A 25,510-nucleotide genomic window follows, 5' to 3' on the forward strand; every position below is an offset into this window, starting at 1 on the left:
ATCTGAATCAGCGCTCCAGCGCGAGCGTCCGACGAGCCTCGGGATTTGGCAGCTGGTTGTCGCTCGTCGCACCTCATCCGGGCGGTTGGCGAATTCGTCCTGCGGTCGGTAGAACGTCCGCACCGAGCACCGAGCATACGGCCGTGCGCGCGGAGCGGGAGAGGGTTGATCGTCACCGTTGTGCGTATCTCCCCGGGCTGTGCGCGCATGCGCTAGATAGTAGAAGTACGGTGCAGTCCTTTGCGGTTCCCTGATCGAATGTGCGTGATGCGTCATCGTGCAACGAACTGAAAGCGCAGGAGCCGCGCGTTAGGTGCCAGGCCGGTACTACGGGCGTTGGGTCGGGTGAGGACTTGTAGCTTCCGGTGCGCTACGCTGGTACAGCTAGAGCACCAACGGGCAGACCGTGGACGGTTGAATAGCGTTTATCTCGGCAGTCACCTCTAAGCGCATGGTACCTGTGCTGGAGCGTGGGCGCAGCGGGTGGATAACAGAGGTATGATACACGGTGATACTAGAGTTATCTACGAACAACTACAACTACGAGTCCGTAAACAAGGTTCATATCAGTCTCAAGGTGCACTATTCTAACAACCGTGACTCTGCACGCGTATCCTTGTCGGATTTTCAGCTAGTGGGGCGGTGTCCTCAGATCCTAACTTCCTGTTTCAATCTATCGGAAGTGCTCTGGATGACAGCACAACATGACGAAATATACGCGGGTCTCCCCGTGGGCAACAATCTGGTATGGATTTTTGTATGCCGGTGCCAAAGGGGGCTCTCGGAGACATGCGAGCCGAAGAACATGCATGGTCATAGAGTGTAAATGAGAATTAAAGGGTGTGGGTAAAATCAAGCCAAAGAGAACTCGCCAAAGAGTTGTTCCGACCGCCATCCCCGGCCGCGGCCAACCCTGGCCAACCACCCGCACTGCCCCGCGACGATTCCCTCCATCGCGAACGGCATCATGGGGAAATCTGGCCAAATGCGGACAGCGCATCGAGCCTCGACGGGCGCACGTGAGACGTTTTCTCCAGATGCCGCTGCCCATACATACACGCCCACAAGACCGCTCAGGAACTGCGGCGCCCGCCGCCCCGACGTTCACATAATTAATGCGGGCAGCTGACCGCGTCCAAGCCGCTTGGAGACGGCGTTTGGCTTCGACGTGGCGCGGCGTCATCTTGGCGGGCGGAGGCATGCCAGTTCGTTGGCGGTGTCCGGACGAGAGACCGGGGCGCGGTGGCGATAGCATTAACGAGTTGGTACAACAACAATGCGACCGTGCAGATTAGCAGATGGAAGATGGCGATGGCGAGAGCAGAGACAGGGGGAGGGGTATGCCGTAGGCGAAAGTCGTGAGTCCGAGGGAGGGGCCGTGGGGCCAAGGTAGCGCTAGAATACAAATACACAGGGTCGTGAGTACAGTACAGCGGGCCGGGTCCGAGTCCGAGCTTCTACGAAGGCCGGTCTAGGAGAGGTCCGAAAGGGAGCGTGTGGATGTGAACCCGACGCGCGAGCTGCGCCTGGAGACCATCTTTGACGGAGAAGGTGAATCGATGAACTGGCCCGCTTCTTCGTCGCGTGGGGCAGGGGTTCCGCCGAAGAGTGCGCGGCTCGCGCGCACGATGGTGCGAATGCTTTGAGCAGCAAGTCGTCCGCTGATCCACTGAAATAGCGTCATGCCGGGGACGAGGCCGAGAAGGTCCTGACGGGGCCGAAGGTTAGCTTGGCGGGACGGGCGAGAGGGGTACGAATGCGCACCTTGACGTCCCAGAAGTCGCGGTGGTGGGTGATCTTGTCGGCGTCATTGAAGGAGAGTTTCGTGATGATGGGGAGCTTCAGGTGGAAGGGCGAAGGTGGCCAAAATGAGAGCTCAGGGTGCTGATAACCCGCGCCCAAATGCCGTTCGCTCGGGGAAAGTGCCAGTACCGAGTCCGACAACGCATGCACGTCGCTTGTAGGCGGCTGGTGAGTTTGAAGATGCAAGCCAGGAAGTACGAGGACATGTAGGGTATGTTCTACCATCGTCCGTTTGTGCCCATCTGGGGGAATGGCACGTTGAGTCCGGGAGGAGATCGGCATGGGCGGGAGGAAAGAAACCACGCACCGAAGCTGTCGCATTCCGATATCTCGTTAATCTCGTTCCACATCCGCACTCCCCTGAACCACGCATCCCTCCAACGGTGGTCGGCCGACAGTCTGAAGAGGGTGCAGAGCACGGCGCCTGGCTTGGGAACATCGAGTTGAGAGAGATATCTCGAAAGCAAATGAACGTCGCTGATGGTTTCCCTCGACGTTGCGGTGAGGCAAGGGTTCTCGTAGGTGGCGTTGGGGTCATAGAAGCGTTCGACGGCAGCCCAGGCGGGTGGGGAGTCGCCGTAGAAGAGCTCGCAGACCTCGGCGGCGGTCTGGTGGTGGGAGAGGGAGTAGGTGGACGTGTCCACGCTGGACCGAGCCGAGCGCGCACTGGGGAAGGCGACCGAGCTCGCGGCCATGGTGCACGACGGCAGGAGGCGAAGAGATCGCGTGCGGGGCTGTGGACGAGCGTCCCGGTCCGCGGAAGGCTGAAGCTGAAGGTTAGGGTTGTGCAAACCGTCGCCACCCGAGTGCCAGCAGCGCCGACAAACTCTTCCTCACCATCCCCCACATCCTCCTCGACGCGCAGGTGCCGCCCTCCGCGACTGGCCATGCAAGCTTCCAGAGGTGCGTTGCCGCGCGGCCCCAGGGCGCGACCCCCGCGCTCACCCGTTTCCCAGTCCGCGTTCTCGGCCGAAGCCTCGTCGCGTCTCGGCCGTCCGTGGTCCCTCGCCTCGTTCTCCAGGCCAGCCGGTTCGCGTCCACGACCCCCGCCGCGGAGGGCGCATCCGCGGTACGTCCGCGCCCTCGCGCCTCTCTTCTGCCCTCTGCGCTCACGCGCGCGCGCTCGCCCAGCCCCGTCCCCCGCCCAAGTCCTCCCTTTGGAAGCGTTTCCTCCAGCTCACCGGCGGCGTTACGCTCGTCACCCTCGCTGGCGGCGCGACGTTCTATTACTTTGCCCAGAGGGACAAGGAACCCGGCACACAGCTCCCTCACGATCCCTCCAAGAAGACCCTCGTTATCTGCGGCAGCGGCTGGGGCGCCACCAGTCTCCTCAACTCCCTCGACACTGCCGACTACAACGTCGTGAGTACCACTGGCTATATGCGCCGCATACACCTGCATTGACGCCGTCATAGATCGTCGTGAGCCCAAAGAACTACTTCCTCTTCACCCCGCTCCTGCCCAGCGTCGCCGTGGGCACCCTCTCCCCCCGCTCGATCCTGCAGCGTGAGTACGTTTGCCGTAAACTTTTAGCCGATGATGTCATCCCTTCCCTCCCAGCCACCCGCTATGTCACTCGCCACAAAAAGCGCCAGGTTACGGTGATAGAGGCTTCGGCCACGGATGTCGACGTGAGTCTCTTCTTTCCTGCGCTCCTCCTACCCCAGAATATGCGCGATGTCGAGGAAATGGCCGGAATGGGTCGGGACCCTGTTTAAGGAGTCGATCGACTTGGCCTTCTCGGCTCGGGACCTATCTACCGACAGGACATCCACCTTGTCTCAGTGACCGTGCACCCATGCCGTATCGCGGCGTATGCAGGCCTATTCAGGAGGACGACATTGCGAGACAAGGAATGAGCGACTCATCAGATGCGCCAAGGTTCCGTTTTCCTACGCATTTTCGTCCTCCGAAAAGGGGCTTTGCACGTCGTGTATCCACGATCAAACAATATGCTAACCAGCCTTACCACAGCCCGCCAAGAAGACCATCACATTTGCTGATACATCCGAGATTCAAGGCGAGGTCTCTACCACGACCATTCCTTATGATTACCTCGTCTGGGCCGTCGGAGCTGAGGTCCAGACGTTCAACATCCCCGGTGTCAGAGAACATGCGTGTTTCATGAAGGAGCTCGAGGATGCAGAGAAGATGCAGCGCCAATTCTTGGACTGTGAGTAAACCCTCGCTCTCCACATCTCTAGTATTCAACGCCTTCGTTAGGCATGGAGTCCGCCGCTTTCCCTGGCCAGTCATCTGAGGAGGTCAAGCGCCTACTTCACATGGTACGCTGCTCCCGAACCACCCCCGCTTGTCACCTCACTCACCACATTTCAGGTGGTGGTCGGTGGTGGTCCCACTGGTATCGAGCTGAGGTACGTGCGAACGTCTGCTCTCTGAGCCTTTCTCACACTTGGGTTCCAGCGGTGAACTGCATGATTTCCTCGAGGAGGATCTGCGTTCATGGTATCCTGAGCTCGCTGAGAGCGTGCGCATCACCCTCGTTGAGGCGCTTCCCTCCGTCTTGCCCATGTTCTCCAAGCAGCTGATCGACTACACCGAGTCGACGTTCAAGGAAGCGAAGATCGACATCCTTACCAAGACGATGGTCAAGGAGATCAAGGAGAAGAGCGTCGTTCTCCAGATGCCCGATAAGTCGATCGTCGATGTTCCCTGTGGCCTCGTCGTCTGGGCTGCAGGCAATACCCTTCGTAAGGTCACCCGTGACCTGATGAGCAAGTTCCCCAGCCTGCAGGCCAACCGTCGTGGTATCACTGTTGACGGTGTGCATTCCTCCTCTCGAATATCCCCGACCGAACTCAAGTGCCTTTAGAGTGTATGCGCATGGCCGGCGCGAGCGACGGCATCTTCGCGATCGGCGACTGTACCGCGACGTCGTACGCACCGACCGCGCAAGTCGCCTCGCAGGAGGGCGCGTACCTCGCGCGCGTGTTCGCGCAGCTCGCGCGCCGCGATGAGGCCGTTGCACGCATCCAGGAACTTGAGGCTTCCGCAGAGCCCGAGGCTAAGGCGGAGCGGGACTCGCTCGCGAAGCGCCTGGCGAAGCTGGAGAAGATCCGGCCGTTCAAGTACTCGCACCAGGGCTCGCTCGCGTACATTGGCTCGGACAAGGCGATCGCGGACCTGCCGTTCTTCAACGGAAACGTACGTACCCATCCACATGCCGTCGTGAACGTCTGTTCACACGTATTTGCAGCTGGCCACGGGTGGTGTCGCGACGTTCCTCTTCTGGAGGAGTGCGTATCTGAGCACGCTCTTCTCCCTCCGCAACCGGACGCTGGTTGCTACCGACTGGATGAAGGTCAAGCTCTTCGGACGGTAGGCACACTCTCCCTGCTTGTCGCTGGAGCTGCGCTGATGCTATTCCCCCAGTGACGTGAGCCGCGAATAGTGACATCCTCCTCAGCCTGGATGTTCCGCGCCACAACCCGGTCCGTTTCTTGAGCTTTCCCCTCTAGACTTAGACGATATGCTCCGACTAGTTGAATAGACGTTAGACGTAAATTACATACGCCCCTGGCCCAATCGTGTCGTGTTGTGTCGCTCGCCCGCTTGCGTACCTAGATATATTTCTGCTCTCCGTCGTCGCTCACAGCACGCCTGAACATGCTCGCTGACCGACGTGGCTGCTAGGGACCGGCATCGAGCGCGTTCAAGAGGCAAATCTCACCTGTGCTATTGGCACTACCCGTCCTCAAGTGAGCTCCGCTACACACAGGGAACGCTGCAATACAAGTCAGTGCTGTGCAGCATCGACCCACAGACCGATCAGCATCAGCGTTGTTTAGGTGGGTTGTAGCCTCGTGAAGCTCTACCGTAGGGCAAAGGAGGTCGTGATATGTCCCGTGTCACAAAAAGTTGAAGCTCGGCACCGCCCGCGCACACCTAGACCCACTGCGCTCGCGGGGGTTCAAACGTTCACCGCGTGCAGTCAAAGTCCGCGCGCCCTCGGCTCTGCCCTCCCGCGACGCACACCCTGCGCGCGGAGGACAAGGTAAGTAACCTTGACGTCCAAGAACCAGACGTGACAATGGGATGTCACTGTAACGTCGCACAGGGGTGACAAGGTGTTCGTTGGCGTCACCGCCCGTCTTGTCTTCTGATCCAGCCCCGGGCATAAGGGCTACAGCGAAGGTAAGCGGGAACTTTAGAATACGACGATGATAGAAAGAGCCAGTTTATTAACAGGTTGGCAGAGGAGGAGGAGGGAGTGCATCTCTCAATGTTCATTGCTCACGCCCTCGAGTTCCAACTTCCGAGTCGTCAGGCTGCAGCTACAAATTTTAGCCCAGGCATCCCCTGAGCCCTCGCGGTGACCATTATGTCCTTTGAGATCCTGATTATGAACTGATACGATAATATTTCATAGTAGATTTTGAGTAACGCCTGCAGAGGGTCTCGTCGAGTCGTCATTTGGCTCACCTTGCGTGACTTGCCATGACTGGATCTTGCTTTTCCCGTCGAGCATGGTCGGACGATTACAGTACATCTCTGTGTGACACTTGCCACTGTGCGAAGGGAGTTGATGTTTGCATCTGCGCTTTCCAGATCTCCGACCCATGTAGGGTTCTAGAACAGGCAAGGCCACGCGCAGCAAGCGACAAAGCAACCCCGACCACTACAGAAAGTGTCACGAAAGACGGACAAACGAGAGCGTGCGGCGGACACAGTCGCGTAGCGAGCACAGCCTCGAGGCTTCCCTGCTTGGAGCAAAGCAGCTTCAAGCCCTTTCAAGCCCCGCGATCTTCACCGCTTCGATCCCTTCCCGACCCCCCACCCCGCGAGCCATAGTCCGCCCGCCGAATCCGGCAGACTGGTTGGGTCGGCTACTGCAGGGTCGACTCGCGTGGCAGACCGTATGGTCCCCGGAGGCGATGACGGCGGTCCAGACCCGGAGTCCATTAGAGCAAAGCGAAGGACACGAGAGGCGCGAGACGTGCCCAAAGTAGTATGTGCAGCTGGAATGTTTGCGACGCGACCAAACACTGGCCGCTCAAAATGGCCAGAGGCCACAATCTCATCTCCCCACTCCCCCGCATCCCCACGTCCCCGCCACTTCTCTTCCTCGCTCCCGTTCCCGCAACCCCCGTAATGAATCCCTACCATCCAGACCACCACCTCTCGTAAGCAGCTTCACGGCCTTGATCATCCCCAGATTCATCCGGACTCACGCTGCGCATTGCAGCCTCCCATTTTCCTCCAATCATCCCCACGGACCTCGTCCTCAGGTCCCCACGACCTCAGGCTCCTTCGCCGGCGAAAGGACTACGCCCACGAACATCGACCTCTTGTGAGTGGCCTCGCACCGGGCGGTTCCAGCTTCCCCCAGCTCACGCTGCGTCGTGTAGCTACCCGCACTCTTCAAACTACTCCCATATTCACGCTCCCCGTCCACAACGTCTTCTCCCTAGCAGAAGGACCACGACTGCGGACACACTTCGGGCGAGGTCCATCGCCTCTGCGGCAGTGAACAACCCGTTGAGTCCCCTTGATCTGTCTAGACGTACATCGGCCTGACCACTCGCACACTCCAGCCAGCTCTCCGCCGCCGGACCTGCACGCCCCGCCACCCAGCCCATAGATTACTACGACCACACCTCGCTGGTACATCCCGCTATACAGCAGGGCTTCCCAGACATCTACCCCTTGACCACCATTCCTCCCGTCATCCCCACGTTTCGTGAGGCCTCTCCGCATCAAGAGCACCCACCGACGCCGTTGAGCCACACAGTCACCGGTTCCTCGGAGCCCGTCCAGTCTCATCGGCCCTTTCAATCTAGGCCTCGTGCCGTTCCCCAGCACGACCACCGCGATCATCTCCACCCCATTCTGCAACAGGGCTCGCAAGCGCGCTACCCCGCCGCCGCCCTCCCGCCCATCGCGTCCACTCCGCGAGTGGTTCCCTCCTCGTACCACTGCTTCCCGCCCCCGCCGTCGGGCCACACTGTCACGGGGGATACACAATTCTTCCCTTCTCATGAGTACGTCCCGCCCATACCTCGCGCCGCTCCTCTCCCTCAGCGTCAAGGTGCGCCCGCTTCGACGAACCTGACGGAGTGGGGGCCGCCACCCGCAGCGACAACGACGCGGAAGCGTCGCGCTCCATCCGAGGCCGGTGCGACGCCGTCGAAGAAGGCCAAAACCGGTTTTTTAGAGGATGCTTCCGCTTCAATTTCCACCCGCTCCGAGGCAGCTAGCGGGGATGACGATGACGACGACAGTTCCAATCTCTACCCGTTGGACACACCCATCAGGTGTCGATGGCCTCTTGATTCAGGCCGACGGTGCAACGCGCAGCACACCCTCGAGTCGATCGTCGACCACACGTTGGGACACGTCCCGGACGACGGGGGCAAACACCTGTGCATGTGGGAGGACTGCGATTCGACGACCTCCAAGACACCCTCCGCGTCGGAGGACCAGAAGTGGCAGGTCAAGCGCCGCATGCGCGTGGCGATGGGGAAGAAGAGCCTCGAGCGCCACCTCAGGCAATGCCACTTCCGCCTCGACGACAAGCACTGTCGCCACTGCGGGACGTCTGCACGGTCCGACGTGTACAACCACGTCCACGGCCCCGCCAAGTACTGCAAGCACAACCCCAAGAACGCTTCCCAGGCGTCGTCGCACACGGACCCGTCTCCCCCTCCCGCTGCTTCCTCCGGCTCGACTCCCGAGTTCGTCCAGGGCTCCAGCGGTGGCTCCTCTGCGTCGTCCGCGACTGAGGAGCCCGTCGAAACCCACCCCTTCCTGAGCTACGCCGCACCGGGGCCGTCGGCCGCCCTTCCTGCTCAGTTTATCGGGTTCCCGGCGAGCGCGGGAACCGCATGGCCATACACCGTTGCCCTCCCGCACGCCCCGCGTTATCCCTCCGCTCGGCCATCCTCCCTCTCCGCCACCCACGCGCCGACGTTTGCTCCCACCTCGCTCTCTAGCGTCCCGCCCATGCCGTCCGTCTCCTCTCTCCCTGCGGCCACGCCCTCCGTTCAAGTAAGCCCGGACACCCCTGCGCTCGTTCGCAACCCCGAGTTCTTCCCCGCCTCCGCCGCTGGGTCCAACGGCGCACTTTCCGTCTCTCCGAACCCCAGGTCGGTTTCCGTGCCCCCGACGGCGCCGAGCTGGCCCATCCTGCCGCCGCCGGTCCCCGCGGGCGCTCCGGAGGGCTTGATCCCTTTTCCGCCGCTCGACTCCGCTGCTGTCGGCGAGTTTCTGGATTCTTCTCTGAAGCCGTACTATCCCAGCCCCGACTCGTTCGGCGAGTTCTTCGGCCTGTCCGACTTGGACGTCGAGGAGTACTTTAGGCAGCTCTGACGGCGTGGGGCATCTCAGCATCATATGCCCCGGTTGATACCCCTCCATGCTACTCAGTACTACATGCCCTCAGTCCTCGTATATTACCTGCTTTCTACCCTGTGCGCCGAGTCCACATCGCACTGCTTTGATCCTATTCTCGTTTATTGCGAACCCCCATCCGATCCCTCGTGCTTGACAAGTTTTGGCCACGGCGAGATGGACTCGCCATTGTCCACGAACCACTGGAGCATAGCCTAGGTGATGTCTTCGTGATCTCCTCCTGCAGTCGTCGGAAAGCGCGCGGTCCTTCGCCGTAGATGGTCGGCGTGTTGATGTCGAAGATACCCATGAGGCAGTAAGCGGCATCCTCGACACGTGTGGTGACACGGGAAGACGCCCAGGACATGCGCTTCGCGACAGAGATGGAGGAGAGGGGTGCATGAAACCGGAGGACCTTGATGTCGATGAGGGTGATCTCCTGGAGGAGGGTGGCGAAGAACTCTTTCGTGCCGAGCATGGTCCAGTTGCTGGAGAAGAAGACGAGGTTCTTGGGCGCTATGAGCTCCTGTAGCGTCCAACCGCGCGTGAACCAAACGCTGAGCCTGAATTTGGAGCCGGCCGCGGCTGGGTTCGCTCTGGCCGGGACATCGAAGAGGTAGGCGAAGCAAATATCAGCGCCGGAGTACCACTTGTACATGGAGTTGATGGCCTCGGAGAGCTCGACGCTGTTCGTCTTGTCAATGCAGCACGTATCGATCCAGACCCACTCGAGACCTCGAATCCTCGCATGTCGACAGCATTCAGTGATTTTCGAGGCAATGCTTCGATCTCCCCGGGATCTTGAGACGACAAACTGGAAGTCTTGCTCTTCTGATTGCCAGACGTGGGACAAGATAGCGTATCGAGACGGAGGCTTGTCGAACTTGCGAAGGGAGTGGTGCTCTGTATCGATGAGCCACATCTTGCGAGGTATGTCAGCACTGGTACGATTCAAGCTCGCAGATGAGATACCCACGATTCACAGAAACTTGAGGGCTGCACAGCGCAGATGCGAGCTCGAATGGTGATGAGCCTTGAAAGCGGCGACTCGGCGTGACAGTGGGAGGAAGGCCGGCGATCCTGAGAGTCTAGCAAGTGCGATGAGCGTTAACGCATGATAAGCCTCGTGTCCATGTCCGTGCATGCTGTCCAAGAGTTGTCACTGGTGACGCGCGCCAGGAAAAGTCCTCCAGAAAGGACGTAACTTTAAACACGATGTTTGTTGGATATATCGGCGGCGGCTCGCGCCGGACGAGGTCGGACGAGGGGTCACGAAGGGATAGATACAGCGCGCTTGGTCTCCATGGGCACCGGAAGGCGAGTACAGACGGACGCAAGGGAGAACACCTCCGTCGATGGAGGCGGGAAGGACAAACGCGCGTGAGGCGAGTGCGGAACGGCGGCTCGGCGCGGCTACCCGCATGATGACTAAGCACAGGCACTAACGACGGCGAGCTTGCTACCTACATATTGATATGTGCGCGGGCATTGTCCAACAATGTTTTACTACATCATTTGACGTCTTGCGTGTGCGTCCAAACAGACGTACTGACTAGTAGCTCGGAGGGTGGCAGTTCATACAAATTACGCCGAGACCTGGTCACGGCACCGTGACCCGGGCCGGAATGGTAAGCGTCTGTACCCGCGCCACAATGCTGGCACTTGGTTGACTTTTGGTCTGTAGGTCCCAGGCCGGACCACCACCTGGGCGCACGCTGCCATTTCTCGCGTGCTCTATCACACGTTGACTCGACCATCGACGCCCAATCATCGGTGATTGACGAGATTGCTCGACCTGAAGTCGTGAGTGCGAGGCTCTCTCTTTCCCCCCACCTTCTCCCCACCCTCGCGCCACTCGTGCTCATGAGCTCCTCCCACTCAGAGACCCATCCGACGCTTCGACGATCTCAATCGGACATCTGCCTTACCTCCGTAGTTAACGCCAGTCGCAGAAACAGCGGCGTCGGCGCCACCGAACAAGGGGCATCTGGCAAGCTCTCATCGGCGTATGCTCAAGGCACCAACAGCGTCTTTGACACCCGCCCGCCTCGCGAGAAACGGCGGTCGGAGATGCTCGACCGTAGGCAGGACTGCACCAAGACGGTGGCTATCGAACAGTTCTACGACCTCAAACCCGCGCTGCTTGTTCATAGAAAGACACGTGAACAAGGATTGGACAGCATCGTCCCCAAGTTCTGGGCTCGGCTCAACGCAGTCAAATGGAACGGTGGCACGTGCAGCGAGAACGAGCTCACTAAAGCATGGGTACGTCGCCTGGCCTGTTTTCCGGTCTACCTGGTGGCTCATCCAGGCTCTGTCTCAAGAGGGAGCTCGACGAGGAGCATAAACTCTGCCCCAATCACACGTTCCGCCTTTCTGAGAACAAGCCTGACAAGGGCGAAATGACGAGGGCAAAAATCGACGGCGGCTTCTTTCACGACGAAGATGCGCCGTTCATCGTCTCTGATGTCCCCAATTGGCGCTTTTCGCGCTTCCTCGTCGAGTTCAAGCACGGAGGGAATGCACTCGACCCCTTCCATCAAGGGCCAAGAACAAGAGACGATGCAGACGCGCGCACCCAAGTCCGTGGCCAGCTTTACGCATACGCGGACTGTCTCCTCAACGCCCAGCATCGCACCCATGTTTTCATGCTCTTCGTCAATGGACCCGAGTTCCGCCTCTTGCACTGGGACAAGTCCGGCCTCATGGTCAGCCACGCGTATTCGTACGTCAACACTGAGGGCGACACCAGACGCCTTCTTTCCCTCCTTGCCGACCTGTCGGCACTGGAGCCCCAAGCTGCCGGCCTTGACCCCAGCGCGCACCGCCTCTCCCTGGGATCATGCGGATGGAAGTGCATGGACTGGGTCGCCGAAGATCGGGAAACCGATATTGACGAGCCTTGCGTCACCGAGGTCTACAACACCTCCGACATCTCTGCAGACTTCACCGAGGCGGTCGGCGACTGTCCGCACTTCACCACGGGCGGAGCATACTCGGACCCGGAAGTGGATATGGTTGGCGAGGCGAAGGACGTGTGGTCGGCCCCACGGCGCACCTTCAAGTACATCCGCACGTTGTTCAAACAGTCCCTCACGGAAGGCGCGCCGCGGTACGCGCTCGTCATCGCCGGCAAGTTCTATCTCGTCTGCGACCCCATGGCTCGCACGCACGGACCGTTCGGACGGGGCACACGCGGGTGGCCTGCGCTCGAGTGGCACACACAGCGCCTGGTCTTCGTCAAGGACGCGTGGCAGCCCCACTACGACGGCGTCGAGCCGGAACATGTCACCCTCAAGAAGCTCAACGAGGTCAAGGTCGAGGGCGTCCCCACGCTGATCGCCGCGGAGGTGTACGCTGGGCAAGTCACGTACTTGTCTTCGGTCGCGGGCGTCACTTCTCCTGGACGGAATACCCCCCTCGGCGGTGGCAAATCGGCGGTGGCAGTTGACCGGGATACCCCTCACGAGTTCACCCCTCCTTCTTCCCAATTCGACCCCCAAAACCCCGTCGATCCCACGTCTGGTTCAGGGTCCGGTGCCGCCGCCGGCCCTGCAGATGGCGCACCAGTGTCCCAGGGCCTCGCGGGAGTACGGCACCTCCGACACGTCCGCATGGTGGTTGCTGAGATATGCCTTCCGTTGAGGAAGTTCCCTCGTGGACTCGATCTCATTTTGATCATCCTCGACGCTATTAACGGTGAGTTTTCTGAATAGCTCGACGTGGCGATGAAGCTTACGATGCTGCAGCGCATCAGCAAGCGTTCAACTCGGAGCACCAGCTGCTCCACCGGGACGTCAGCGTCGGAAACATCCTCATCCTGCCTCGGTTCGAGGACAACGGTGACGGGACGTCGCAGATTGTGTGGCGTGGGATCCTGGCGGACTGGGAGATGGCGAAGAGCGTGCTTGTGACCATCGCTACGCAGCCAATGCGGACGGTGAGCGCAAACTCCCCCGGCCTGCATCACGTCGTTGTGGCTGACATTACACAGGGGACGTGGGCGTTCATGTCCATCCTGTGCCAAATGGACAAGACCAGGGCCATCGATGTGGACGACGAACTCGAGTCGTTCTTGCACGTCTTGATCTTCATGGCCGTTGTGTACATGGCCAGCGACTGGGAGCCCCACGTCGTCGACGGGTTTGTACCGAGCTACTTCTATCTCGGCCAACAGACCAAGAGCGGCCAGACGTGCACCCACACACGCCTATTGTGCATCCGACAAGGCACTATCACGACTGGCCCCGACCAGCTCAAGCTCTACCAAGTCGATCACGCCGGAAAGGAAGGCCCCGTGCACCCTTTGAACGACGTCCTCTCCAAACTCCTCGGACTGTTCCGCGCCCGCTTGCTCGTCCACGAGCATAGTTTGCGCGCCCTGGCGCCATCCCCACCGACCCCTGAGGCCGACGCTGGACCAAAGCCGGCCATTCCAACCAGCGTCCTGGCGCGTCTCAAGAACCGACGCCCCCACGACGTTCTCCTCCCGTCAGCACCGCGAGCGCCATCGGCACGGGACCTCGAGACCCTAAAGGGGGAGGCGGAATTGCTCAAGAGCCACGACGTGTTCATTTCGATCCTGGAGACGGCTGTAGACCAGCACGCCTGGCCCGAACGAGACAGGTACAGTGACGTCGGGGTCTCGTTGCAGCAGCCGGCTGCGGAGGAGGAGGACCAGCAGGCGCAGGATGGGGCAAAGGTTTCGCAGGGAGAACCGGAGGTTGGTACTCGGCGCGCCACTCGGTCGACTAGTGGGATGTAGGGTATCAGCTAGATATGTCGCTCGACTATACACGCTCTGGGACCGTGCCATATTATGTAGGCCTCAGTTGGAGCGGCTTGAGCAGACGACACAGCACATGTAAGACGCACAGTGGCAGGAGAACCGGTGCCGAATCGGGCTGGATCGAACCTTGGGCGAAAACTTGCCAGACCGCGGGCCCGCCCGTAAAATCCGAATGCGATTCCAATCCGATTTGGCCGGGAATGGGTGCGGCCAAGCGCGATAAGATCGATTCAAGGTGAACCGGCGCATTACGGCGAGCGTGCAAGAGCGATACAGGGCCATAGAAGCACGCTCTTTGAGCACGTCGAAAACGCACGGGAAATATTAGGTTCTCCGCGCGAAACCGTCACCGGCGATGTATAAATGGAGCGTAAATACAATGAAGAGTCAGGGACCCGATGCAAGCAAAACCAAGAGAATAACGGCGCAAGTATACCAACGTCCAGCGTAGGGAACTGTCCCATCGTAACATGTCCAGCACGAACCACGGCGACAACTCATTGAAAACCCCAGGCCGTCGGAAACACACTGAGCGGAGGAAGCGGCCGCGTCCTGACGGTCAGCGCCAACCACGAACGCCAGCGAGTCGTATCAACCCACGATCTCCAGGCGCGCCCCGGACGGCTCAGGGAAGTCTGCTCCCGCCTCGTCAAGGTCGAGCAGCGGATCGAACTCGAATCCGCGGTCGAGGCCGAGGTCGAGGCTGAAGTAGTTGAAAAAGTCGTGCCCGAGGTCAAAGTCGTAGTCGAGGAAGCCGGCGACCGCCTGCGTGGCGCTGTCCGCGACTCCGAGGTTGACCGGCTCGGGCGCCGCGGGGGGCGCGGGGACGGGCGGCGGGGAAGGGACGCGGAGTCCCGACGGGGTCACCGGCGCGGAGACGACGCGGGGCGACGAAGGGACTATCCGGGGAATGGGCTCCGTGTACTGCGGGAACACCGGGGGAGTGTCGGTGTGCGGATGCTGAGGAGAAGGGCTCGCAGGGGGCGGCGACGGCTGGGCGGCGGTCGGGGCGCGCGTCGAGGTTGAGGTGGGCGTCGAAGCGTACCGGGGAGTCTCGTAGGCGAATGGGGAGGGGGTTCCAGAGCCGCTTGTCGACGGTGATGGTGAAACGGATGAGGAGGAAGGCTTGGGGGATAAAGAAGCCGGCGAGCCCGCGCCAGCGAGAAGGTACGGGAGGCGAGGGCAGCGCAGCGCGGGGCCGTGCCGCTTCCTGTACGAGTCTCCGCGCGCGCGATACTTGCAGAAGTAGCACTCAAGGTAGCTCTCCTGCAGGTGCGTGTCCTTGACGTGGCGCAGGAAGTTGTCCTTGTCGATGAACCTGCCCTTTTCGTTCAGCTCGCACCCGGCCCACCGGCAGAGCAGCACCGTCCTCTCGACCCCCTTGAAGACCTCCAGATGCGCGGTGCGGTCGAGGTCGTGCTTGTGGCCGGAGGCGTCCATGACGTGGAGCTCGGTGAAGTTGTCGAGCGTGTCACGATAACCGCACTTTCGCCCATTGGCCGCCCACTTGCATTCGACTATCTTGTCTAGATCGGCGCGTATGTCAAAGCAAGGCGGGTAGTCCTGGGGCCATACGGCCTTCTTGACACTCGGTGTGGGGCCCTCGTCCGATGGTGAGGCCTCCCGGGACCGCTTGCGGTATGGGGCCTGAGGGTTTTGTGTGGACGGACGGAGTGTGCGCACTGGGCGGTTCAGACGTGGGGTGTTGCCCTGGGGGGCTGTGGGGTCGAGAAGACACACGAAGTGAGGCGAGGGAGGCGCGGAGGAGTTGGGAGGAAACTGACCATAACCTAGTTGGAGACCAGCACCGTTGTCATTGCCGAACGAAGCGGTAGCGCATCTGCTGATGAAATTGATAAGCACAAAGCAGAAGCAATGCAGAAGAGAGCGAAAACTCAACTGGTTGAAAGGCGCAGACGCCGGGACTTGAGGTGGTTGAGATGCGTTCTCCTTCAACCACTGCTCCGAATAGCAATGAAGGAAACGGTATGGCGAAGCGGAGAGGCGAGGATCTCCAGCGATCGGCTCACGGAAGGGGACCACGGGTGGCCTGTGAGCGCGCGCAATCAGTGCGAAGCGGAGACGATCACGGAAAGGGAAACTCAACATGTTCTCCGGGCCAGAACCACTGCCAACGCTAACAGAAGCCTCCGCATCTTGAGTGGGAAAGTTCCAGGTATGAGCGCCGTAGGGACCAGTGGAGAATGTGGGCGAAGTGCTACCGTGAAGACGAACGTCAGCTCTTGAGATCACGGGCCAATTGGAAGTACTCACTTTGTGGCCCAAGTCTGGCCAGCGGAGTGGTTGGGAGACATGATCGATGAGAGCTCGAGGGAGGAAGGTGGTACGAAAGGCGGAGGAGAGGCCGTGGCGAGCTCGTGGGTGGACGAGGTTGAGGCGTATGGAGTGAGGAAGAGATAGAGGCCGCCGGTGCATTTAAACCGCTACCGAAGTTCAGGCCGCGTAGACGTAGTGGTCACGCACAAAGACGCTTTGCCTCTTGCGTAACCAAGCAGAGGATCGCCAGCCGCCCCCTCGGCCTTGACTGGACCCGACCGTCGTCGTCGACCTCAAGGGTGCCCGTCGCGCGACCCCAGTTCATTTCGCCAAAGCGTGACCTTTGTGCGCTTTGTGAAGGAGGGCGTCCCGCGGCCCCGGAGCGTCTCCAGAACAATAGCGACCCGCGGCCGCGGGGCGATCGGGGGACTGGGACCCTGGCGACTTCGCGGGGGCGCTTGAGAGCAGACGGGTTGGCCCAAGCCTCGGATGCCGCCCAGCCGCTGGCTCCCGCAAAGAAAGAGGCGCCTTCTCCTTTGTCCGCTCTTTCCATGAACGCGCCGTATGTGGTCGCTCCCTGGCGCTTCGATCCGCCGCGGCTTGCCTGCGCCACTTGGCCCCGTTCCACTGCGTCAAGGCCCCGGCACTATGTTGTCCGGCACAACTACCCTTTAGCGATCTTAACTTCCCCTTTTTGAAGTGACGACGCGCCGAGTCCCCGCCGCATCTGTACACCTTTTCCGGGACCGAATGAGATTGGACCTTGGGGCGAAAGAAATGGGAGGTCGTGGCGAAGGAAAGGCTTTCGGGTTGCTGTAAACGTCTCAAATCTATGAGAACCCTCTTGCGCGGGGTCCTGCTAGATTCGCACCCCGCCGGCTCGGCAAAGAGGGTGGGGACCAGAACCCTGGTTGGACGGTTGGACGCCGATTCTTGTGGTCGAGCACAGCGTCAGCACCATCGCTGTGCTTCGCAGCGCATCTTTACCTGTCCTTTATGCTATCCACTACAAAGCCGCTCTTTCCATGGGTCCGCAAGACCAAGGGACATCCTGGACTGTAACTCTAGCACAAACTTGGTGCGCGAGCGACTGCGTTTTGTGATTTGTAAGATAAGGGCAACAAGAGGCAATGACACGCTGCCTGACCTTAAAATGGATCTCCTGCATCTCTAGTGCACCAATAGACGCTCCGCACTCGCATTGCTGGCCAGAGGTGCATGGGGAAACGACGCAAAGCTCGAAACAAAGACCAACCCGGCGCCAGCTCATCGTGCGTGACAGTGACGCTTCGCGTGTCACGCCAGACGAGCGGGGGTCCTCGCCTTTTCTGGCAGCCTCACTGCCACCTGTGCTTCGCGAAGCAGCTCGGCCGGTCCTTTGTCACCGGGTGCGCGCGCGTCCGGGCCACACGTGCGTGGGCGCAACAAGCTCGCGTTCGGTCGGTGAGGGTGCCAGAGCCCAGGTGCAAGGGGCGCGGTGACGTGGAACGCTGGAAGCAGCAAACTCTATGGATTGTTGGGGCTACAGGTTGTTCTACGGGAGCGAGATGCTGGGTGAATGCAGTCTAGGATCTATGCGTTGTGAGAATGTCCGAATATGCGACGACGGAGGGACGGAAGGGGGCGTGACGTAAAGAGCATGAGAAAACATGTGTAGGGAAGGATTAGTTCCGTGTTAGTAAGGCGTAAACACGGGAACGCCATGGATGCGACCCATTAAGGAGGTATCAGCTACAACGAACGAAAGATGCGTGACGGCGAGGTGCAGGGTGATAAGTTACTTGCAACGGGGGAGACGCGCGAGCCGAACTGCGAACCACAGACGACGATAGGTTCAAACCTTCTCCACACCCTTCGCGGCGGCGGCAGCCTCCTCCTCGAGCTCCTTGGCGATGACCAAGTCCTGCAACGAACGCGTCGCGGTCAGCGCGCGGTCCCGAAACCGGCCGGGCAGAGGCACTCACGAGGCTGGGGGAGAACTTGGACTTGGAGCGCACCCACGTGCCGTACCTGTAGAACAGGAACGGGCTCGGCGCGAGCAGCAGGCCGGCGAAGCCGATGAGCGTGCACGCCCAGTTGATCCCGAGCCGGTGGAACATCTGCACGGTGAAGAGCGGGAACGCGGCGCCGACCGCGGAGCGGATGATCGTGTTCGCGGAGAACGCGGACGCGCTGTACTGCAGGTACGTGTCGACGAGGTACGACTGTCGTGTGCCGGGTCGGGTGAGAACTCCGGTGCGCGCGAGGGTGTGGAGAGAAGGGGAGGCTTACCAGGAAGGAGTTGAAGATGAGCGCGACGCTCGCGCCGATGGGGATCGTGGCGAGCGCGGGGACGATCCAGTGCACGGACGGGTAGTTCCCCGACCAGCCGAGCCAGAAGGAGCCGACGACGAGCAGGGGCGCGCCGATCATCGCGCCGTACAGACGCTCCTCCGGGGGCGGGAACCCGCGCCACTTTACGAGCAGGGCGGGGTAGTGCCTCGTCGTGGGCACCATGAGGTACGCGCCGATGGTCGTGCCGATGCCGACGCCGATGAAGATGAGGCCCGACTGGGCGACGTCGAAGCCGCGCGTGCCGACGAAGATGAGCGGGAGCGCCTCGAACACTGGTCGATTGGTCAGCGTGGTGTGGGCGCGGAGGCGCGATGCGAACTTACACGCGTAGAGGACACCGTACACGAGCGACATGTAGAGCGTCACGAGGAGGAGGACGGGCTCCTGGATGAGCATCTGGACAGGGCGGTAGACCGTGCGGTGCAAAATGCCTCTGATCGACCAGTCCGACCTCTCGTGCTGCGAGTACAGCTGCGCGTTGGTAGCCGGGTCCGCCTTTCGCAGCCGCCGTGCCTTCCACTGGAGGAGGACGGGCGCGAAGGTCTCGGGGAGGAAGGCGAAGGCGAGCACGGTGCACGAGCCCGCGAAGATCATCATGACCCAGAAGACCCAGCGCCAGCCGAGCGTGCTCTGGATGATACTAGAGAAGCCATGTCAGCGTCTGCGCAAACCCCCCGTGCGAACGCGGACGCGACTCACAAACCACCGACGGTGGGACCGAGGACGGGGCCGAGGAAGACGCCGGACGAGAAGAGCGCGGTCGCCTTGCCGCGGTTGATCGGGTCCCACATGTCGACGATGAGGCCGCCGGAGATGGTGAGCGGCGCGCAGGCGAAGACGCCGCAGAGGAAGCGGGTCACGAGCAGCGTCTCGATGTTGTGCGCGAGCGCCTGGCCGAGGTGGAGGAGGACGTAGCACGAGAGCGAAAGGCGGAAGATGACTCGCCGGCCGTACAGCTCCGACCCGGGCCCCCAGAGCAGGGGCCCGACGACGTAGCCGCAGAGGAAGATGGAGGTGATCAGGTAGCCGACCTCGTCACTGACTCCGAACTCCGCACAGATGGCGGCGGTGGCCGCCGAGGGCGCCGAGGAGGCAAACGTGCTGCAGAACCAGGGTTTCAGTCAGTCGGGACGTCATGCAGCGGAAGGGGGAGAGAGACGTACACGTTCACCGCCATGAGGACGCCGAGGGTGGTGAGCGCCCACTTGCGCGCCACCGTCCAGTTTTGCGGGTTCTCGGGATCGTGCGGTCCATCCCATGCGACCAGGTTCGGATCGACTGCCTCGTCCTTGGGGACAGGGATCTTACCATCCACCTTCGGCAAGGGATCCTGGGGGTCGTCTCCACCATACTCTTCCGCGCGCTCCTCTTCCCTTTGCAGCCTACGTTCGAGCTCCGTGGGTGGCCTCACCGCAGGAGTCTCGTTCCGGAAGGTGCTCGTGGACGAGCGTGGCGAAGCCGTTCCGGACATGTCAGAGGAGGTCGGCTTTGAAGTTATCCGTGGCGAGGTGGCCAGCAGGATAGAGGAAAGCGAGCGACGGAAGGGAGGGAGAGGGAGGCGGAAGAGAGGGCAGGGGGGCGGACAAGTCAGCGGAAGTCGGAAGTGCTCGACATCGGAGCTTTATACGCGGAACCATGGCCGCGCGATAATGAGGAGTAACGATATAAGCGTGGTCGAGGGCAACGCCCGGTGCGTCAGCACAACACAACATCCGACGATCCAGGGGTTCCGCGGAGCGGAAGATAGAGACGATGTCGGCCGGCCTCGCCGCCTCGGTGGACGAGGGCGCCGGTTATCGTGTTTGCCGGGGCCGGATCTTGGCCTTGCCACATCCGCCGTTCATGTTTCTGCCGTTCGGGGATGACAAAGGACCCGCTGAGCAACCTCGCCAGTGCCCGCTGGACCGGTCGGAGTCCAGTGGGACTGGGGGCTCGGAGGCTTCGGTATGTCTTCTTCCTGTCTGAGATCCATCGTCCGTCGGAAAAAAGGCGGACTGATATGAGCTATGGTGCAGTCCATTTGACCACCACTACTTTTGTACAGCGCTTCGGGAGCGCTCAATAAGCACCCAATTTCTTAGTTCTCTAGCCAATCACCCCCTTTTCGTTGTCTGAACAAATCCCCAAGAGGGTTTGTCGAAATTCTGAGTTTGAAGGATTTTCATCTCCCCGCTATTGCCACACGTGCTGATAGATGACTAATACAGTCATGTGATGTAATAAGCGCCTCTCTCTAAGACTTCTTTTGTGCGATTGCTACAGTGACCAGTTCAGTCAGGACCAGTACACGCTCATCAATTTGCTACTGAGCAGAGATAGTACAATTGGATACATAAATAGCGTGACTATCAGTGCTCGCAGGACAATTTGGCAATCTGGGCTTCTAGCAGGTTCGTCCCTACTGCACATTAATGATGACCTCAAGGCTCAGACAAGTGAGGCAGATTCCTATTTGTACTGGATATCACTACACAAATTTCTCATTTCGTCCAGAAATATGTTCTATACATGCGTACGAGCCCATTATTGGCCATCTTCAGCTTCTGGACTACATATTCAAGTGTCTCGAAAATCAAGTCTGGCTATTGCCACCACGTGACTGATTATGTAAGCTGTGCGAAAGTAGTGGCGGCCAAATGGACTGCACCATAGAGAAGCCTGGGCCGGTCATCAAATCATTGTTGCGTACCATCAAGCGCCGACGATCTGTACGCACCGGCCCGCTGGATGGCCGGCCATGAACGTTTGAACACCGCCTTAGAGTTTTAGGCGCATGACGTCGTCACGTATGTTATAAAGTATGAGGAACAAGTATCTTCAGCGGTGTCCGTGCATTGTGTCGTACGCAACATGGCCACGTTCTGTGCTTGCATCTATTTTCCCGAAGTTATCTCATAAAGAGCGTAGCTTCTAGCGTCCGCAATGCGTACGGCGCACCTAACCTTTGCTCGCGCAGTTTAAGTCTTGTCTCCGTAAGTGGCTTACGCTGCTTACTAACACCGGTGCTCCCTTCTTGACAGACGTCGAGAAGTAGCCACCAAACACACTCCCAGAACACTCACAGGATTAATGTGTCTGCCTCATGCCAAAGTAAAACTCGCCCGGTCCGACTCCGACGCAACACGTCTCAGGCGCACCGCTCGGCGTTGGGCCCATCAAGCCACACATGCCGTAGTCCTTTTTTTGGTGGAGCAATTACCGTAGACCGTCGTTTCACCGGGGATCCAGGACAGTCCGATTTGTAGCGAAACAACCGGCTTGCTTTTTCGTACAGGCTTGAGCAGAGGAAGCTAGAAAACTCCGCCCTTGCCTAATCACCGCGATGGAATGCAATTACGCACAAAATGTGGGACTCAGCCCAGCGTGCATCATCTAGGCTTCAGTTGTAGTCGACGAACCCCTGCAGCTTCTTCGCCGTTCTCGGCGGGAACTTGAACGCCGCGAGCTTCTCCCCGAACGTGCGCACGATCTGCACCACGCCCTCCTTGATCGCTGCAGAAACCGCACCCGTCAGCGTCCCGCCCGACCCGGGTTTCGGCACTCCGACGCGTGCCACTCACCGTCCTCGACGACGCCGACGACCTCGCTCGCACGCGCGGCCTCCATCGCCAGCACCTCCCGCTCCGCCACCTCCCGCGCCGGCAGGTCCTTCAGCGCCTCCGCGTCCGGCCGCGCGTGCTTCGCGCCAAGCTCCGCCCGGTACTCCTCCAGCGCGCCGAGGAACGCGAGCAGCGCCTCGACGATCCTCGGGATGTCGCGCTGCACGACCCCGTACCGGTCCTCCGCGAGCGACGCGCACGCAAGCCGGCACAGCACTGCGTCCGCACCCATGCGTCAGCACGACTGTCGCACGCACACGAAATGGAACCCCACTCACCCTCCGCGACGAGCGCGTCGAGGTGCCGGTCCGGCAGGCTCGCCTCCGCGACCTTGTGCACGCGCTCGCGCGCCCACCACCGCCGCGCGCGCCCGGCCTCGGCCCCGTCGCCGCCCACCGCGCGCTCGACGCGCGCCCACCACGCGCTCCCCGCCGCCACGACCGCGCGCTCGGCCTCCTTCGCGCCCGCCGCGACCGCGGGCAGCGGCGACGACGGTGCGGCGACGACGGAGCGGAAGAGCTCGGGCACGTGCGCCACGCCGGCGCCGGCGGTCTCGTCGACCGCCGCGGCCAGCGCGCCGTCCGATGCGAAGGTGTCGAGGGCGGCGCGCAGCGGCGAGGGCTGGGGGGCCCGGAAGACCGAGGCGCGGAGGAGCGGCGTCGCGGGCGCAGGGAGGGGGGTTGACGCCTTGGGCGGGGCCGCGGCCGCGGGGGCTGCGAGGCGCGGCGGGTGAGTACCTCCATGGTCGGGAGCGTGGAAGCGGCATCGAGACGTACCTGGCGGCGCGGGTTGCCCGCGGCGGAGGAAGAGCTGGTAGTCGCGGCCGAGCGTGAGGAGCGCCTCTCGGGAGAGCGTCGCCCAGAGGCTCGGAGTGTACTTCTGGTCACCGAACAACGCGGTGCGGCGTGCGCTCGCGGCTTCCGAAGGGTCAGTGGCAAGGTCGCGCAGCTCGGCGAAGGCAAAGTGCTTGAGGTAAGGGTCTGTCGAGGTGATGCCCGACACCAGGGTTAGACCCTGATCAGCCGTCTGCGCAGCAACGTGGGTGGGCTACGAGGGACGTCAGCAAAGTCGAGAGGTGGTGAGGCAGCACAACAGCGAGTACCTCCGCAACGATGGCTTCAAATGACGTCTCCGCGAACTCCCATACCCCGACTGTGCTCAGCGCCAAGTAGAAGGTTCTTGTGACGAGAGACCAGTGTCGGGTGAGCAGGAACGGGGCCCATTGTCCCCTGAGGAAGTGCGCAGCAAATGGGCGGAGGAGGTTGGACAGCACAGGGAGCTGGAAAAGCACGGGCAAGACGGTGGCGCGAGCGAGGCCAAATGCCACAATGTACGCGAGGGAGACGAGGGCAGTGTAGATGAGTGTCGTGAACGTCACCGTGAGGATGCGCGCCAGGCCAAAGGTCTTGAGCTGCTCCTGCGAGGACGCGAAATTCCACCGGACGGTGAACCGGTCGAGGAGAACAGACCTTAGCAAACAGGCAAACGCGACGAATGCTTGTGAGAGGAGGACATATATCAAGTGTCCGTTGAGGTAGTAAGGGTGCTTTCTAGACATCCATAAGATGAGGGAACTTGGATTACACGAGCCTAGAACTCACTTTGATTTGACGAAGATGGAGAGCCGCGCGTGAGTGTCGACAGAAGGCTCGTACGCGCCTGTAATCATGATGTGTATTGTGGCGAGGAAGATTGCGGACGCAGTGTAGACCGCGAAGGCATGTATGGTACTACTTTTCTTGAAGGCTCCGGTCAGAATCTTGGACGGCGATGTTGCGGGGGTGGGTGAAGCTATGAAGACGGAATTGAGCACATGAAGCACGATGACCAGCAAAAGCGGCGAAACTCAAGACAATCGTTAAACAGCAGAGTCGAGAGCTCGCGACGCCCCAGGGGCCCCGCGCCACCAGTCGCGATGTGAACTCGCGAAAATGGGTCCAGTGGAAACCCGCATCGTGGCTCTCGCCCGTTCACATCGAGCGCAGACTCTGGCGCACCACACATCTCACTTCAATGTACATATATGGTGCCTGAAAGACTCCATACACCTGCCAGGGGTATGGAAGTCGAGATCTCGCGTCCCGATTACCAGAGAGCATACAGAGAGGGTGGTAGAGGTTTCGGAGGGACGATAGGATGGAATTGACGGGATGCCGGTCGAAGTGCACAGAACTCACCAGCAAGATGTGCCTTTCTCACCACCACCACTGGCAGAGCACCCGCGACAAAGGCAGCCACGGAGTACAACAGCGTGGACACTCGGATCGGTGCGGTTATGGAGCCTCCTTTTCCTTCCTGCCATGTTGTCCAAGTCGTGACGAGGAACCAAGAGAAGAGTGCGGAGTGGAGGAAGACTTTGAACTGTCGGTGGCGCAGGACACGTTTTACAAGGGGTTCGTAAAGTTCGGAGGCAGAGGGGATCTTGGGCGCGGTTCGTGAGAGGAGAACAGAGGTTTTGGCCCGGGCAGGGGTATGAGGGGCCAACATCGTGGTGGGCGATGAGCAAAACGCGCGAGACAGCGTGCAAAGATCTGAACGCGTCGACTACGGGCGTGTACGAGATCACGTGTGCGGTCGGCTTTCTTTGTCGAGCGCCGGAGAAATTCAAACTTGTTCAGAAAGGCTTCAAGCGCAAGCGCAGCGCTCTCAGCCTCGTCCGCTGTTTCGAGCCCTCCCTAGGACCCTCGCCTCCACTCATTTGACCCAAGTACACCATTTTGACTGCCAGGAGCGAGCCAACAGGCACAGACGGCCCACTTATCTGGCCACGTGGGGAGCGGAGGCTTGTCTTACCGGACACGAGGCTCACTCTCATCTGGTAGCCGACTGCTCCTGGCTTTCGAATGGAAGTGATCACGGCGGGCATGAGGCAACGCGCAACAATCCAGAACACCGCCCGGCACGCCATGCGCATCCCATGTGTCTTGAGCGGTCAGCCAGAGCAAGCACGACGGGCAACGGCCCAGCTTCGGAGCCCGAAAAGGCGTAGAAAAAGCCTGTCAAAGGTGTCTTTTCTGCAGCCTTTTGTGCGCGTGTGAAAACGGCACTAAAATGGGCAATTTCTCCGTGTGATTTACGGAGTGCCGAAAACGATCGATAAAGAGAGTGAGGTTCGAACGAGGCGCGAGGAACGAGCGCCTCGGCCGAACGGGTGCTTTCTAGGCGTGGGTTGCCGGTGGTTGCCGGATGAGGGAGACGCGCGCTAGCGCGCTAAAGGCTATCGCCTCTCGTCTCCTCCCGCATCGCACCCACGCAGCTCAAAGCGCACCCACCCACCACTCCCAGCGCTTTGGTTGTGAGAGTGGCGCAGAACGCGTCGCACTCCGGCCTCGCGCTCAAGCGGACCGTCCGGGATCGC

At 60.6% G+C, this 25,510-nt stretch overlaps 8 protein-coding genes across 8 annotated transcripts; 3 read left to right on the plus strand and 5 right to left on the minus strand.

The window, feature by feature from the left end:
- Nucleotides 1-1,471: 1,471 nt before the first annotated feature.
- Nucleotides 1,472-2,498, minus strand: BXZ73DRAFT_92612 (uncharacterized protein; the record flags this gene model as incomplete). The annotated part of the gene is made up of 4 exons (XM_048026418.1): nucleotides 1,472-1,526; nucleotides 1,566-1,708; nucleotides 1,765-2,045; nucleotides 2,111-2,498. The coding sequence occupies 4 exons, from the start codon at nucleotides 2,496-2,498 to the stop codon at nucleotides 1,472-1,474; spliced, it is 867 nt and encodes a 288-aa protein (XP_047872959.1).
- Nucleotides 2,499-2,690: 192 nt separating this feature from the next.
- Nucleotides 2,691-5,215, plus strand: BXZ73DRAFT_92613 (NADH dehydrogenase; the record flags this gene model as incomplete). The annotated part of the gene is made up of 12 exons (XM_048026419.1): nucleotides 2,691-2,706; nucleotides 2,760-2,872; nucleotides 2,935-3,165; nucleotides 3,219-3,309; nucleotides 3,364-3,434; nucleotides 3,778-3,976; nucleotides 4,027-4,088; nucleotides 4,141-4,178; nucleotides 4,228-4,586; nucleotides 4,637-4,968; nucleotides 5,021-5,142; nucleotides 5,197-5,215. 12 exons carry the CDS (start codon nucleotides 2,691-2,693, stop codon nucleotides 5,213-5,215), a joined length of 1,653 nt encoding a protein of 550 aa, XP_047872960.1.
- Nucleotides 5,216-6,822: 1,607 nt separating this feature from the next.
- On the plus strand, nucleotides 6,823-9,132 carry BXZ73DRAFT_106178 (uncharacterized protein; the record flags this gene model as incomplete). Its single annotated transcript, XM_048016537.1, has 3 exons — nucleotides 6,823-6,947; nucleotides 7,010-7,114; nucleotides 7,359-9,132. The coding sequence occupies 3 exons, from the start codon at nucleotides 6,823-6,825 to the stop codon at nucleotides 9,130-9,132; spliced, it is 2,004 nt and encodes a 667-aa protein (XP_047872961.1).
- Nucleotides 9,133-9,226: 94 nt separating this feature from the next.
- BXZ73DRAFT_92614 (uncharacterized protein) lies at nucleotides 9,227-10,075 on the minus strand (the record flags this gene model as incomplete). The annotated part of the gene is made up of 3 exons (XM_048026420.1): nucleotides 9,227-9,231; nucleotides 9,355-9,888; nucleotides 9,910-10,075. The coding sequence occupies 3 exons, from the start codon at nucleotides 10,073-10,075 to the stop codon at nucleotides 9,227-9,229; spliced, it is 705 nt and encodes a 234-aa protein (XP_047872962.1).
- Nucleotides 10,076-11,414: 1,339 nt separating this feature from the next.
- Nucleotides 11,415-13,918, plus strand: BXZ73DRAFT_54379 (uncharacterized protein; the record flags this gene model as incomplete). The annotated part of the gene is made up of 3 exons (XM_048021157.1): nucleotides 11,415-12,852; nucleotides 12,903-13,093; nucleotides 13,148-13,918. 3 exons carry the CDS (start codon nucleotides 11,415-11,417, stop codon nucleotides 13,916-13,918), a joined length of 2,400 nt encoding a protein of 799 aa, XP_047872963.1.
- A 615-nt stretch (nucleotides 13,919-14,533) lies between these two features.
- BXZ73DRAFT_106181 (uncharacterized protein) lies at nucleotides 14,534-16,257 on the minus strand (the record flags this gene model as incomplete). Its single annotated transcript, XM_048016538.1, has 4 exons — nucleotides 14,534-15,782; nucleotides 15,843-15,992; nucleotides 16,050-16,160; nucleotides 16,217-16,257. The coding sequence occupies 4 exons, from the start codon at nucleotides 16,255-16,257 to the stop codon at nucleotides 14,534-14,536; spliced, it is 1,551 nt and encodes a 516-aa protein (XP_047872964.1).
- A 1,796-nt stretch (nucleotides 16,258-18,053) lies between these two features.
- BXZ73DRAFT_92615 (MFS polyamine transporter) lies at nucleotides 18,054-20,024 on the minus strand (the record flags this gene model as incomplete). Its single annotated transcript, XM_048026421.1, has 7 exons — nucleotides 18,054-18,122; nucleotides 18,184-18,423; nucleotides 18,491-18,825; nucleotides 18,877-19,193; nucleotides 19,253-19,654; nucleotides 19,717-19,935; nucleotides 19,999-20,024. The coding sequence occupies 7 exons, from the start codon at nucleotides 20,022-20,024 to the stop codon at nucleotides 18,054-18,056; spliced, it is 1,608 nt and encodes a 535-aa protein (XP_047872965.1).
- Nucleotides 20,025-21,932: 1,908 nt separating this feature from the next.
- On the minus strand, nucleotides 21,933-24,639 carry BXZ73DRAFT_54297 (nucleoporin protein Ndc1-Nup; the record flags this gene model as incomplete). Its single annotated transcript, XM_048021147.1, has 7 exons — nucleotides 21,933-22,045; nucleotides 22,114-22,368; nucleotides 22,431-22,865; nucleotides 22,929-23,199; nucleotides 23,255-23,702; nucleotides 23,754-23,943; nucleotides 24,330-24,639. 7 exons carry the CDS (start codon nucleotides 24,637-24,639, stop codon nucleotides 21,933-21,935), a joined length of 2,022 nt encoding a protein of 673 aa, XP_047872966.1.
- Nucleotides 24,640-25,510: the final 871 nt, after the last annotated feature.

Source organism: Epithele typhae (genome assembly GCF_022376455.1).
Source record: "Epithele typhae strain CBS 203.58 chromosome Unknown BXZ73scaffold_78, whole genome shotgun sequence".
NCBI lineage: Eukaryota > Fungi > Basidiomycota > Agaricomycetes > Polyporales > Epitheliaceae > Epithele > Epithele typhae.